The sequence below is a fragment of the Pipistrellus kuhlii genome, unplaced genomic scaffold (genome assembly GCF_014108245.1).
Source record: "Pipistrellus kuhlii isolate mPipKuh1 unplaced genomic scaffold, mPipKuh1.p scaffold_m20_p_23, whole genome shotgun sequence".
NCBI classification, from domain to species: domain Eukaryota; kingdom Metazoa; phylum Chordata; class Mammalia; order Chiroptera; family Vespertilionidae; genus Pipistrellus; species Pipistrellus kuhlii.
Window position 1 is genome coordinate 6,947,942 of NW_023425522.1, and position 12,762 is coordinate 6,960,703.

The 12,762-nt window shown below is 51.6% G+C and overlaps 1 protein-coding gene across 5 annotated transcripts in view; it reads left to right on the top strand.

The window, feature by feature from the left end:
- Window positions 1-12,762, top strand: part of GAS7 (growth arrest specific 7) — a 194,911-nt gene that overhangs the window by 119,902 nt on the left and 62,247 nt on the right. For all 5 annotated transcript variants that reach the window (XM_036452202.2, XM_036452204.2, XM_045586530.1 and 2 more), the window contains exon 2: window positions 1,926-2,046. In XM_036452202.2, coding sequence (XP_036308095.1) covers window positions 1,926-2,046 — 121 coding nt within the window. The remainder of the gene's footprint in view (window positions 1-1,925; window positions 2,047-12,762) is intronic.

Here is a 12,762-nt window from a genome sequence, read left to right on the forward strand (position 1 = left end):
AGGCGCTGCGGGTCAACCGGTGTGGGAGACAGAAGCGTTCGGGGCACAGGGAAGGCTTTTAATTAAATTGTGAAAGTTCATAATGAGACATGCAGGGAGGACCATGGGGAGCCGTGCTCACGAGCAGTCCCTGGAGCAGCTGGGATTGATCGGATCCCCGATCCCCACTGAAGCCATGCTGGGCTCCCCGGGAAACGGGAGTGCGGGCCCTGCAGTCCGCAGAGAGCTCCGCAGTTCGGAAGCCCTGTCTGTGTCGCTCACTCTCCAGCTATGAAGCTGTGGTTGTCAGTGACTCAAAACTGCCTTGTAGGCATGGCGGGGGCGGGGCGGGGGGGGGGGGGGGGGGGGGGGGGGGGGGGGGGGGGGGGGGGGGGGAGGGATGCCGGTGACATTTAGGAGCCGGTGAGCTTTAATGTTTCTGAACAGGGTCCAGCTTCGCGGAGAAAATCATGGCTCCTGTCCTGCTGTGGCTAGAATACTGTATTTATCCATTTATTTCTCCGCAAGGCACAGAGATGATGTGAGCTAATTTGGGCCCCCCCCTTTTTTTTATGTGTAAATGTTCTTTAACAACTTCCGTTTATTTATTTTGTTATTGTTAATCCTCACCTGAGGATATTTGCTCCGTTGCTTTTCAGAGAGAGTGGAAGGGAGGGAGGGAGAAGGAGAGGAAGAGAGAGAGAGGAACGTCGATGTGAGAGAGACTGGTTGCCTCCCATACGTGCCCTGACCAAGGGCGGGGAGCAAACCTGCAACTCACGTACGTGCCCTTGACCAGGAATTGAACATGTGACGCTGTGGTGCCTGGGCCGACGCTCTAACCACTGGGCGCCATTGGCCGGAGCTAATAACTTTTATTTCTGCGTTTATTGAAGAAAATCTAGATGGAAAAGTTAAGTAAAAAGAAGAGGAGACAAACTGCCCATAACCCCACCGGGAAGCGCCTGCTTTAGCACCTGTGTCTCTGCTAGTGTCTCTCTGTTCTCTCTGCTTCTCTCTGATCCTTTCAGGAAAAGCTCCCTGCGCCTGGTTTCAGATAGGTGCGTGTGGTGAAAGGACACCAGGGTTGTCCCAGGCTCCAGTTCTCCGCACAGGGGGGTTTGGGCACTTGGAGAAAACCCACCTCGCTCTTCGATTCATGGTGTTGTTGTCCGAGGTTTCCCAGCTCCCTCTGCCCAGGCTGGCATCGGTGGCTTCTGGCAGCGTCCCCAGCAGGCCCAGGCCTCCTCTGCTGTGTGCTCTGCTGTGCTTCGTGCTCCCTGGGCTGTCAGGCTGCAGGGTCCACACGGGAGTGCGGAGAATGGCACCTCCCGGCACCTCCCACCCCTTGAAGGTGTCTCACCCCCGAGCATGGCTTCCTGGGGCTAACGGAGCAGAAAGCTCAGCTGTCAACTGAGCGGCACGTCCCTCTGTCCTCAGGGGGGAGGGAGGGGGGGACCTGTCCCTTCTGCGAGGGCTCTGAGACAGCAGGCGCTCCCCACACCTCACGCTCAGACAACCGCCCAAGGCACACAAGCGTGGCCTGCAACCTCCCTCAGGGGCCTGCGACCTCCCTCAGGGGCCTGCGACCTCCCTCAGGGGCCTGCGACCTCTCTGAGGGGCCTGCGACCTCTCTGAGGGGCCTGTGACCTCTCTGAGGGGCCTGCGACCTCCCTCAGGGGCCTGCGACCTCCCTGAGGGGCCTGCAACCTCCCTGAGGGGCCTGCGACCTCCCTGAGGGGCCTGCGACCTCTCTGAGGGGCCTGCGACCTCTCTGAGGGGCCTGTGACCTCTCTGAGGGGCCTGTGACCTCCCTTTGGGGCCTGTGGGCCACACACCCTCCACGTCGAGCTGCCCCAGGGTGACTTCATCTGCCCTGACTTCCTGCTTGAAAGACGGCTGCGAAAATGCCAGACGTGTGTGACCTCTCCTTTTTTCCTCCACAGAAGCCTGGGATGGTCCCCCCGCCGCCGGGAGAGGAGAGCCAGAGCGTCGTGCTGCCCCCCGGCTGGCAGAGCTACCTGTCCCCCCAGGGCCGGCGCTACTATGTCAACACGACCACCAATGGTGAGTCCCGCTTGGGCGGCCTGTGCCAGCCCCCGGCTTCCATCTCTCCGAGGGACAGGCCTTCTCCCTCCGCCGCCTCCTGGCTTTTATTTTCTTCACACGTTGACCTCAGAAGCAGCTCTCCCCGCAGAGGAGAGGGGCTGCGGGTGGGGGTCTGAGCCTGGATGTGGAAGCCTGCCCTTCAAGGCTGGGGTCCTGCTCGGACCCTTACAGCCACTCGGACGTTTGCTGAACTGAACCTCCAGTTGGGATGGAGAAAAGTTGTGGTCAGCAGGTGGTTAGAATCAGGCTGAGCACCGAGCTGTGCATGCTGTCTTAGGATCCAGATGTACTAAAGGATGCAGGAGTTCCCACCCAGACAGTAATCACAGAATCGACATCTCCCTGACTTCCCCACAGCGTCGCCTGATCTCACCAGGATTATGGCACTGCCTGGGTGTTGGCCTATTCTTTGGAACATGCTGGGGCTGCTTAGGGATGATTTATTCCGGCAGATAACAGGTTCCAATTTCCGAGTTGAGTAAGGACTGACCTCTGTGCTCCCAGCTATTAGGGACTTCCAGGCCTTCACAGTGACTCTAGGATCCGGGAAGCTGCCTGCAGGGTGAGGGAGGAGGGGCAGACTACTACAGCCAGCTGAGCAGAGTAGTGGTGCAGGCCCAAGGGCCTGGGCATGGCAGAGTAAAAGCAGCTATCAGCTCTGACCTTAGCAAGACTCCCCAGGGAAACTGCCACGGGGAGCAAAGGTGAGAAACGGAGGGTTAGGTTTGGTAGGAATCGCAGACGGGTGTGCCAAGGCAGAACCTGACACCTATTGGTGGCTCAGTCTTGGCTTCTCTCTTCCCTCCCTCCGCTGACGGCCGCCTCATCCCACCGCCAGGACCACACATAGGGCTGCTGACTGAGCTCCACTCAGGGCCCTGGTGCAGGAGAGCCAGCTGTGGTTGGAGGGAGCAGCAGAGAAGCCAGTGTGTTCACATCCCCTGGCAACCGGGCCTTCCCCAGGCCCGGAGGGGTGTTCTCGTTGAATAATAACCAGGGTTTCTAGGAAAAGGGAAGTGGGACTTTTTCTGGCCATTCTAATCTTAAGCTTCCTCAAAACGAACTGGAGCAGCTTTGCAGTTATCAGACTTTGAAGTTTAGAGGAAAGTGTGTTTTGGGCAGCTCCCCAGAAACTGGTCATGTGACTCTGAGGTCATCAAGCATCGGGATCCATGCTGGGCGGGGGAGGGGGCAGGGGAAGGGACTTTCTAAAATCAGCGTGTGTGTGTGTGTGTGTGTGTGTGTGTGTGTGTAATTAGAGAATAGTAGCCCGAGCTGATTTTGCTCAGTGGATGGAGGGTTGGCCTGCAGACTGAAGGGTCCCGTGTTCAATTCCGGTCAAGGGCACACGCCTGGGTTGTGGGCTCGATCCCCAGTAGTGGGCATGCAGGAGGCAGCCAATCAATGATTCTCTCTCATCATTGATGTTTCTATCTCTCTCTCCTTCTCCCTTCCTCTCTGAAGTCAATAAAATTAGAGAAAAATATACTCTCAGGAAAAACTTCAGTGAGTGCAAAAGTATTTTAAAAATTTAAATTCCTGTTCTAGTTCCCTATTTATCACATATTCATATTTTCCCACCTTCTAAACATATATATGGCTATTCTTTCTAATAAACTGAAAAACTATCCATGTTTTATAAATTTCTTTGACAGTGTACCATGAACATCTTTCTCTACTTGTACATTTAGCCTAACTCATTTTTAAAGATAGTTGTGCAGTAGCCAGTGTAGGATATTAGTTTAACTAGCCCTTCTTTATAAAGGGCATATTTAAGTCCCATTTTTATATTAACAAACAGTGTCTGGCAGCTTTTTTCTGAAGCCCAGATTTTAGCATATGCCCCTGGGCCAGCTACTTCGGTGAGTTCTATAGTGATGGCAAGACACTGTAGGCCAGGGTTCAGAAAACTTTTTCTGTAAAGGTAGTATATCTTTTAGGCCTTGGGGCTCATATATTCTCTCTCACAGCCCCTCAGCTCTGCCACTGCCGTGCAAAAGCAGCCATAGACAGTACAGAAACCAATGGGTGTGGCTGTGTTCCAATAAAGCCTTATTTGTGGACACTGGTATGTGAATTTCAAAAACTGAAATAGTCTTCTTTTTAACCATTTCACAATGTAAAAGGTGGGGTTCATTTGGGAGTCCAGGCTGTATGACGGCAGGGTGGGCTGGGATTGGCCGCCTACCCCACTGTGGTCTCCGTCACCTGCAGTAGGAGTGGCCCAGCTCCCCCTTCCCTTCCTTCTCTCACGTGCTCAGGGGAATCCTGGCTCCTTGGTCTTGCATTCTAGACATGGGCCAGTCTTATCCATTCATTGTTTAATTCATTCTTCAGCTGCTTGATTGATCGAATTGTTCCCTCAGCAGACTCTTGCTTAGTGGGCCTCAGATCTGTTCCAGGCAGAGTGTTGAATGCTGGGGATCTGACAGAAGCAGTCCCTGCCCTCTACGTGCTTCTTCTTATAGTGGCCACAGAATTTAAATGAATACGTATTTGATAACAATGAATAAATGAATATGTATTTGATAACAATGAATAAATAAATATGTATTTGATAACAATGCTGAGCAGGACCATGAAGGGGAAGCCCAGGGTGTTGTGAGAGCAAATTCATATGAGACACTGGAGGTCAGGGGAGGCTTCCTGGAGGAGGAGGTACCCTTCAGCTCAGACGAGGAGGATGAGGAAAGGGCTGCCAATGGAAATGCCCTCCAGATAGCAAAGAGGTAGTCATGTTTGGAGGGACTGTATATAGACTGAGCATCATGTGAAAGATTCTCCTCCTTAGTCTAAGGCAGTGGATCTCAACCTTTCTAATGCCACGACCCTTTAATACGGTTCGTCATGTTGTGGTGACCCCCAACCATAAAATTATTTTCGTTGCTACTTCATAACTGTAATTTTGCTACTGTTAATGAATCGTAATGCTTTCCAATGGTCTTAGGCTCTACAGCAGTGGTTCTCAACCTGTGGGTTGCAATATTTGCATTATAATTCATAACAGTAGCAAAGTTACAGTTATGAAGTAGCAACGAAAACAATGTTATGGTTGGGGTCACCACAACATGACGAACCGTATTTAAGGGTCATGGCATTAGAAAGGCTGAGAACCACTGGTCTAAGGGGATGGGAGGCTGGCCTGCTTCTCTGGTCCTCTGGAACCTTTCTCAGGCGGCTTTGTTTGGCTGCGGGGCTGCTGTCACGACTGTTGGATCTGACCGCCTTTCTGCAGGAAAGGACCTCTGAGAATAGCTGTTTGCTCTTCTCACACCTGCAGGATCTGACCTCCTGACATTGGAGCTTGTCCCTTCGCAGCTGGGCCGGCTGTATCCAGCTTTCTGCCCTGACGGGGGCCTGGCCCACCTGTGGGTCAGGCCGGAGGCATGCACCACTGCCCAGGAGGCAGATGCACTGTGACCCCGCTCTAAGCCGCCCGGCCATCCTCTCTTCCCGTTTTTTCCCAAATACTCTGTCTTCCTCACTTCCTAACCAGTTCCTTCTCAGAGGCTGCTTGCGCACAGTAGGCATCTGTCCCCGTTTTTGTACCACATGCAGACAGAAGGAGTTTAAAGCTCCATGTACCTTAGTATTGTCTGGCTCTGGCTAAACTGCTTATTTCCAACTCACGTGGGATTTTATGGACAGGGATTGTCACGGCGCTTGCATGGGCTGTGGGGATACAAGATCCAAAGAGAGGCCCTCTCCGCCTTCACAGGTCGCAGTTCTAAAGGCGTCAGACACACAGACACCAGCAGGTGCTGTGGGTGTCCGCAGGGGAATCTGGGGCCCAAGGAAGGGTGTCTTTAACTTCCTCTGGGTATCCAACCAGCCTTCCAGCAGGGGGTACTGGACTGGGGGATCCATGCTGAGGTCTCTGCATGCTCAAAGGCCAGGCCGCAAGGAGAGGCTGATGTGTTTGGTAAGGAACACAGAAGTGAGGGGGGTGCTTAGGGGTCTGAGCCATGAAAGACCCCTGAGGCACTTGGAGGCCTGGGGACTTGGCCCTGTGGGCAGTGGGGACTGTGGTAGGACCCAGAGCCGTGTGTGACATGAACAGGCCATTGTGGCAAGATGGCTTGTGCAGCAGAGTGAAGGGTTTAAGACAGCAAGCACAGAGCCTGGCAGACTAAATGAGAAGAGAAATAATGAGGTCAACTCCGTGTGCATTGCTGGCCGGAGAGGAGGGGAGAGAATCTGTCAGACGGGGTGCTTCAAGTCAGGGCACAAAGAGCTTCTGCCCCATGTGCCGCAGCCATGCAGTGAGGATCGGGGATGGGATGGGGGAAGGGGGAAGCAGGTTTAGGAGAAAGAATGTGAATCCACGTAGAGCGTGTTCCTTGCGGGACATTCTGGGAGAGATGGAGAGCACATATTTGGATGGATGGGTCTGTGGCTCAGGGGACATCTGGGCTAGAGGTGGGATCTGGGGACTCTGGGTGCACCGCTGGGCAGGCAGAGAGCAGAATGGACTTCGCCCGACATGCCCGCTTGGCCTGACACCGCGGTACCATGACCAACCTGCACCACCGCAGGTGGCCACCCGGAGTTCGAGTTTCAGCTGAGAAGTGGCGTCATGGGATCGCAGGTCACCCAGGGCGGCCCCAGGAGAGAGCCCCGCAGGGCAGACTGCAAGGGAGGGCAGGGAGGCTGCAGAACGCCAGGCGTGGGAATCAGGAGAGGGCAATGGCAGGAAAGGCAAGGGAGCGAAGGCTGCCGGCCAGGGGCAGTCAGACAGGTAGACTGAAATACGGAGCAGATTCACGGTGGGGTACTAGTTAAGTAACCGGGGAAAGCATGGGTTATTTATGAGATAGCGTGGGGCCAGATGGCTAACAGGAAGTTTCAGTGGGTAAGTTAACGTAATAACGTTCTTGTTTTCAGTAAGGCCACCATGCATGCTTTTTATGAGACTTTGGGAGGTCCCCATGCCCCTTGGTTGCCCCATGCTGGTGGCTCTCCAGAGCATTCCATCACGCAGGATGGCCCTGAGCTCAGGCCAAAGCCCAGGTAGGGATTCTGCTCTCAGGAAATGGCTTGTCCTCCACCGTTTCAGAAATTGCTTTAGTCATCACCAAAAGATGACTCAATGGCCAAAATTTGGGATTGTGTTTAGTTCTTAGACAGTGAGCTGTTATCATAGGCTGTCCTGTCCAGGGACCTGAACTGGTGTTGGGGTGGGGTAGGGGGACTACTGTTTGCACAACAGATGATGGCTTGTCAATAGATTTAGTAGGGAGGCCAGATATGCATATTTAATCACTCCACAGTGATGTGGTTACAGGTGTTCAGGTTTTCTTTTTGGAGAGATGCTGCTAGACATTGTTTAGAATATATTTTACCATTTAGACATTACAGGCCAGTAATGAAGGCCAAGGTTAGTTTTGTTTAATATACGAATCACTCTCCTACCTCTTTCCCATTAGTCTTCGTACACTCCACATCCAGCGGTTGTATTTATTTTATCTAGGCCTTTCATTTCTGAAGAAAGAAGGTTATTGGAGGGGTAAGTCATCATTCTCTTTCTCTAGAAAGCAGCGCCTCAGGCAAGAATTAAATGTTAATGTCTCATTTAGGAGGTGAGCACCCTGAGCTGGAAGAGTGGGTGAGAGAGGAGGGGAAGGGAGGTGCAAGTGCGCTGGTGGGTGTGGCTAGTGAACTGTGGAGACCCAGCGGGTCCCCCCAAGGGTGCGCTCCCTCTCGGAAAGGGTGAGAGTCCAAGGGAGAGCAGAGGTGTTCAGTCTGCTCACCTCCCTCTCATCTCCTATTTCCCAATGGCCAAGCTTCTCCCCCTGCAGATCCCTTTCCTCGCGCCTTTGGATTGTACCACCTGACTCCAGCAAGCGCTCAGAAAGCCTGACTCCACCCCCAAAGTGATGCTTTATCCAAGGTCATGGTGAAGGTCAGTGGAGCACTGGTGAGGTATCAACCAAAACTGGAGGAGGCAGTTGGTGGGAACAGGGAGAGCCCAGCGTCCGTGTCCTCGTGAAGAGACGCCCTAGAACTGGGAGTGGTGGTGCACACCCATCTCCAGTGTCAGACCTCCGTGAATTGATAGTTCCTGGGGTTCCGGCAGCCAGTGACTTTTAACCATCCAACAGAGGGGTTGGCAGGGTATACAGCCCGTGGGCCAAAGGCAGCTTGTAGCTTATTTTTATAAACACAGTTTTACTGGAACACACCGTGCTCTCTTGTTTTCATTTGGTTTAGGGCTGTTTTGGCATGGCCCTGGCGGAGTTGAGACCACGTGACTCACAAAGCCAAAAATATTGACTCTCTGTTTCTTGGAAGAACGAGTTTGGTGTTTCCTGGCCTAACCGATAGAATCGTTCTTTTGACCCATGAGGGAATGGAGTCCTCCATGTGGTAAAGACTAAGTCACCTGGCCATTCATATGCCAGGATACTCCTGGCGCCTACTCTTCTAATGTTTGATGTTTTTGCCTCCGTGTTTAGGAGGATGGGCATGGCAGAGAAGGGTGGGAGGTGACTTACTTAGCAGTAGGGCAGCTGAGTCCACAGATTAGGAGAAAAAACTATCTGAAGTAACACTCCTTTTTAAGGGAAACTGAACTATCTTGTGAGAGTGTCAGCTGAAACCCAGGAGAGCTGAGAATTGCTGTTAAGCTCTTTTGACAAAGAATCCAGATGCGTGAATGTTTTATTACGTTTGTGAGTGAAAGTTGGGAGGATTGAGCCAGGATTTGAGCTTTTGGATTTGTTTGCCAAACAGTTGGTTGTTTTCCTGATTTCTTGTTTTAATTTTCCATTAAATGAGTAGATTCCCATTTAACTTTATTACACCAGAAGCTGATGGGAGTTTTTGGACCCATTTCCCATAGAGCACTTTTAAAAGCATTCTTTGAGCTTTCCTTTGTTACAAATAACTGGATACTTTCCTAGCTCCCAGGATGGAGCAGCTCTGGTAATTCCATTAATAAAAGTTGCCAGGAGAAACGTCTATGCCCAAAAACATTGATTTAGTTTCTTCTGTCCATCTGTGTGGCACAAATGTGAGGCTAAAAAGATGGTTCATTTGGCAGGTTTGGTTGATTGAAGTGTGTGTGTGTGGTGTGTGTGTGTGTGGTCATGAACTTTTTTTATTTTGGCTTTATTTTTTTCCCTAATGGACTCTGCGTGGAAAGCTGTTAGACCTTAGAGCTTACGATTAATCTCTTCTGTTTGGGTTTTGTGTTTTCTCCCAGAGATTCCACTTTAATTTGTAGTGTTATGTTAATGCTTGAGTGCACAACACACACCCCATTTCTCACCAGTTTCTAAGACCGATAATCTCACAGAATCTTGGCAGATGCCAAATGGGTTAGAGAGTCACTCGCACTGCCAGGAAGTTGAGGATCCATAAAAGTCAAAAGACAAAGACAGAAAGTATTTTATTGTTGGCTGTATTCTAAAAAGCTGAGTTACTTTGAAAAAGACTGCTTTTGGTAAACCCTATGTTGGTTGGGTGGAGTCCCTGATAACTAGCAAATGGCTCAGATATGAGATGCAACAAAAAGAATGTGGAATGTGACCCAACAGTGCCACTCCTAGATGTATACCCAAGAGAACTGAAAACATCCACACATACAAAAACCTATATACAGATGCTCATAGCTGCATGATTCATGATGGCCAGAAACACTCTAAGTGTCCATCAGCTGATGACTGGAAAACAAAATGTGGACCATCCCAGCAATAGGATGTCAGCCATAGAAAGGAATGAAGCTCGAACACATGCTACAACATGGACGAACCTTGAGAACATTGCGCTAAGTGAAAGAAGCTGGACACAAAGCCACATGTTGTATGATCCTCTTTATGTGAAATGCCTAGAATAAGCAAATCCATAGACTCAGAAAGCAGGTTAGTTTCCAGGGACTGGGGAAGGGGTGAATGAGAGTGACTGCCAATGGGTAGAGGGTTTCTTTTTGAGGTAATAAAAATGCTCTAAAATTAGATAGTGGTGATAGTTGTATGAATTGTGAAATAATATACCAAAAGTCGCTGTATTGTGTGCTTTTATTATTATTTTAATATATTTTTATTGATTTCAGAGAGGAAGGGAGAGGGAGAGAGAGATAGAAACATCAGTGATGAAAGAGAATCACTGATCGGCTGCCTCCAGCACGCCCCACACTGGGAATTGAGCCTGCAACCTGGGCATATACCCTGATGGGGAATTGAATCTTGACCTCCTGGTTCACAGGTCAATGCTCAACCACTGAGCCACATCAGCCGGGCCTGGCAGTTCCATTTTTAATTTTTTTAAGGAAACTCCATGCTGTTTTCCATAGTGGCTGCACCAGTCTGTACTCCCACCAGCACTGTGTTAGGGCTCCTTTTTCTCCGCATCCTCTCCATCACTTGTTGTTTGTTGATTTATTGGTAGTAAATTTGTGCTCCATGGTTGATGCAAACCCATAGATTGGAGAGCTGACTGTTGTTCCTCCTCTTTATTCTTACCTGTATATAATAGGATTTATGACAGGTTTTATAATTTCAAAGCTTTTGAATCAATAGTTCTTTTTTTAAACCTCGGCATTTTTGCTGTTTTAAAAACACCTGTGGCCCAGCAGGTGGAGGTCAGTGGTTAAGCATCAACCTGTGAACCAGGAGGTCAGGATTTGATCCCCTGTCAGTGCTTCAAAATGTTCAATCCGTTTCCAGCATTGGAATATTGGGAGGTTTTTCATAAATGCCCCAATACTTGTCTTCTCCTGGAAAATCATGAGGTGTGGCCACACTGGACCCACCAACAAGCCTGACACACTGAGTGGAGCGGAAAGGATTGTCACTACCCTGACTTTTCCTATATTCAGTGGGCTTCATGTGTGCATTGTACATGTCCAGTTCTTGAGGGCATTGACGTTGACCTGTGTTCAAACAGAGCCTCACGGATGTGCACCAAGTATTGCAGGGGAGAACTGGCGTGAGACACGCAGTCAGAAAGGTATCCTCTAGTTGCACTTGAAAATCGGAGGTTATGGGACCAGGTAAGAGAATGAAGAGTCTCAGGAGAAGCTTGTCCACATCTGAAACACCAACTTCAACAGAAGGACCTTCACACTCACCCCTCGCTCTGCCTCATTCAAGACGCTTTGAAATGCAGGAAGCTTAGCCTCCTGGGCTTGCATAAGGCCTGTGTGTATGTTGGGGGGTGGGGCAGGAGCCAAGGGAACCTGAGACTACAGCAGGAGGTTAGGGTCTGCAGGGCAGGGTGTCGGGGCAGATATAACCAGTGTTAGCTGTTTAAAGGGTTAGGTCCCTTGGAGTCAGTGGAACTCCTAGCAAAATGGTCTGTAGATTATATTCCGATGAGTGAGTGGGTAAGGAACTTGTGACTTGGCTCACAAGCAACAAGGGCTGCAGGGCTGCAAAGACAGAGAGCTCCCTGCAGGGGAGAGGGGTTGTCAGGCAAGACTTGCCTTGTGAGCTGCAGGCAGTTTTCTTCCCGCCCGACTCTGAAGGGCCCTGTGGGTCTAAAATCCTCTGAAACCAGGAGTCCTGACACCAACGCGCTCTTCGCCCCCGTTTGGGAGTTTGCCTCCGTGGGTAACGCTGGCTCGCTCTCCTGAGGCTGAGATCTTTATTATTGAAGGAGGAGCGTGAGCGGGGAGCAGCTCTCTTGTTGGGTTGGTCCCAGTTGGATTCCAGAGGAGGCGGTACTCCTCCGAGAGGCGTGGGAGGAGGAGAACGAATGAACGGGGCAAGGCGTTAGTCATGCAGGACGCCTGTTTACTGCGTGCCACTCCCTGGTCGCCGGGTGCTGGGCTGTGCACGGGGCACAGAGCCTCACCCTGCGAGGTCCTGCCGCCCTGGGACGGATCCTAAGCTGGGCCTTGCCCCCAGCGGGGTCCCTGGGCACTCCTGCTGAATGCAGCTCCTGCCCTCTTGCCAGCTGTGGGAGCTGCCTCCCTGGGTGCCCAGGGGCACCCTCAGCCCGAGAAGAAATAGCTCCCGTCACCCGGGAAAGGGGAGGGCGTTATTCAGCGTCCGGCAGGAGAACGGACTGTGGGAACATAGACTGGAGGGGGTCCTGCCCTACCCCATCAGCCCTGAGTGGCCCTTGTGGGGACCGAGTGGGGGGCTTGGTGACTGAGGGCTCTTGGCGTGGAAGGTGGGAGCAAAGGGGGGTGTACCAGCCAGTACAGAACATTTTCACTATCTTCATAAGCAGCCTGTCTGTACCCGGGTGCTCTGCCAGTGCCATCTGGCCCCTGGATGCCTTTGGTCCCTGATGCCGGTCTCCCTGCTGCCCCTGCCACAGACCCAAAACCTTCTGCTGCTGAACCGCCCCCCCCCCCCCATCCCTCTGTCTCTTGTTTATCTAGACCACATGTGTCAAACACAAGGCCCTCGGGCCAAATCCGTCCCGCCAGGCCTTGCAATGTGGCCCGCACCGCGCTGTCATCACCGCACTCCGCTGCATTTCCATCACAATGACAGTTTATGATTGTTCAGTAAACCATTCGGCCCTCGATTTAGGCTGGATTTTAGATTTTGGCCCCTTCTCTGATTGAGTTCGACACCCCTAATCTAGACCTTCCTACCCCCAATCAACTCTGTGTGTTAGCTCCATGTCCATCCCGGCCTCCTAATGCGCCAGCCAGCTCCGGTCTTTTGCTTCCTGATACGGGATGGACTGGCACCCTCCCACGGAGGATGTTTCAGTCCT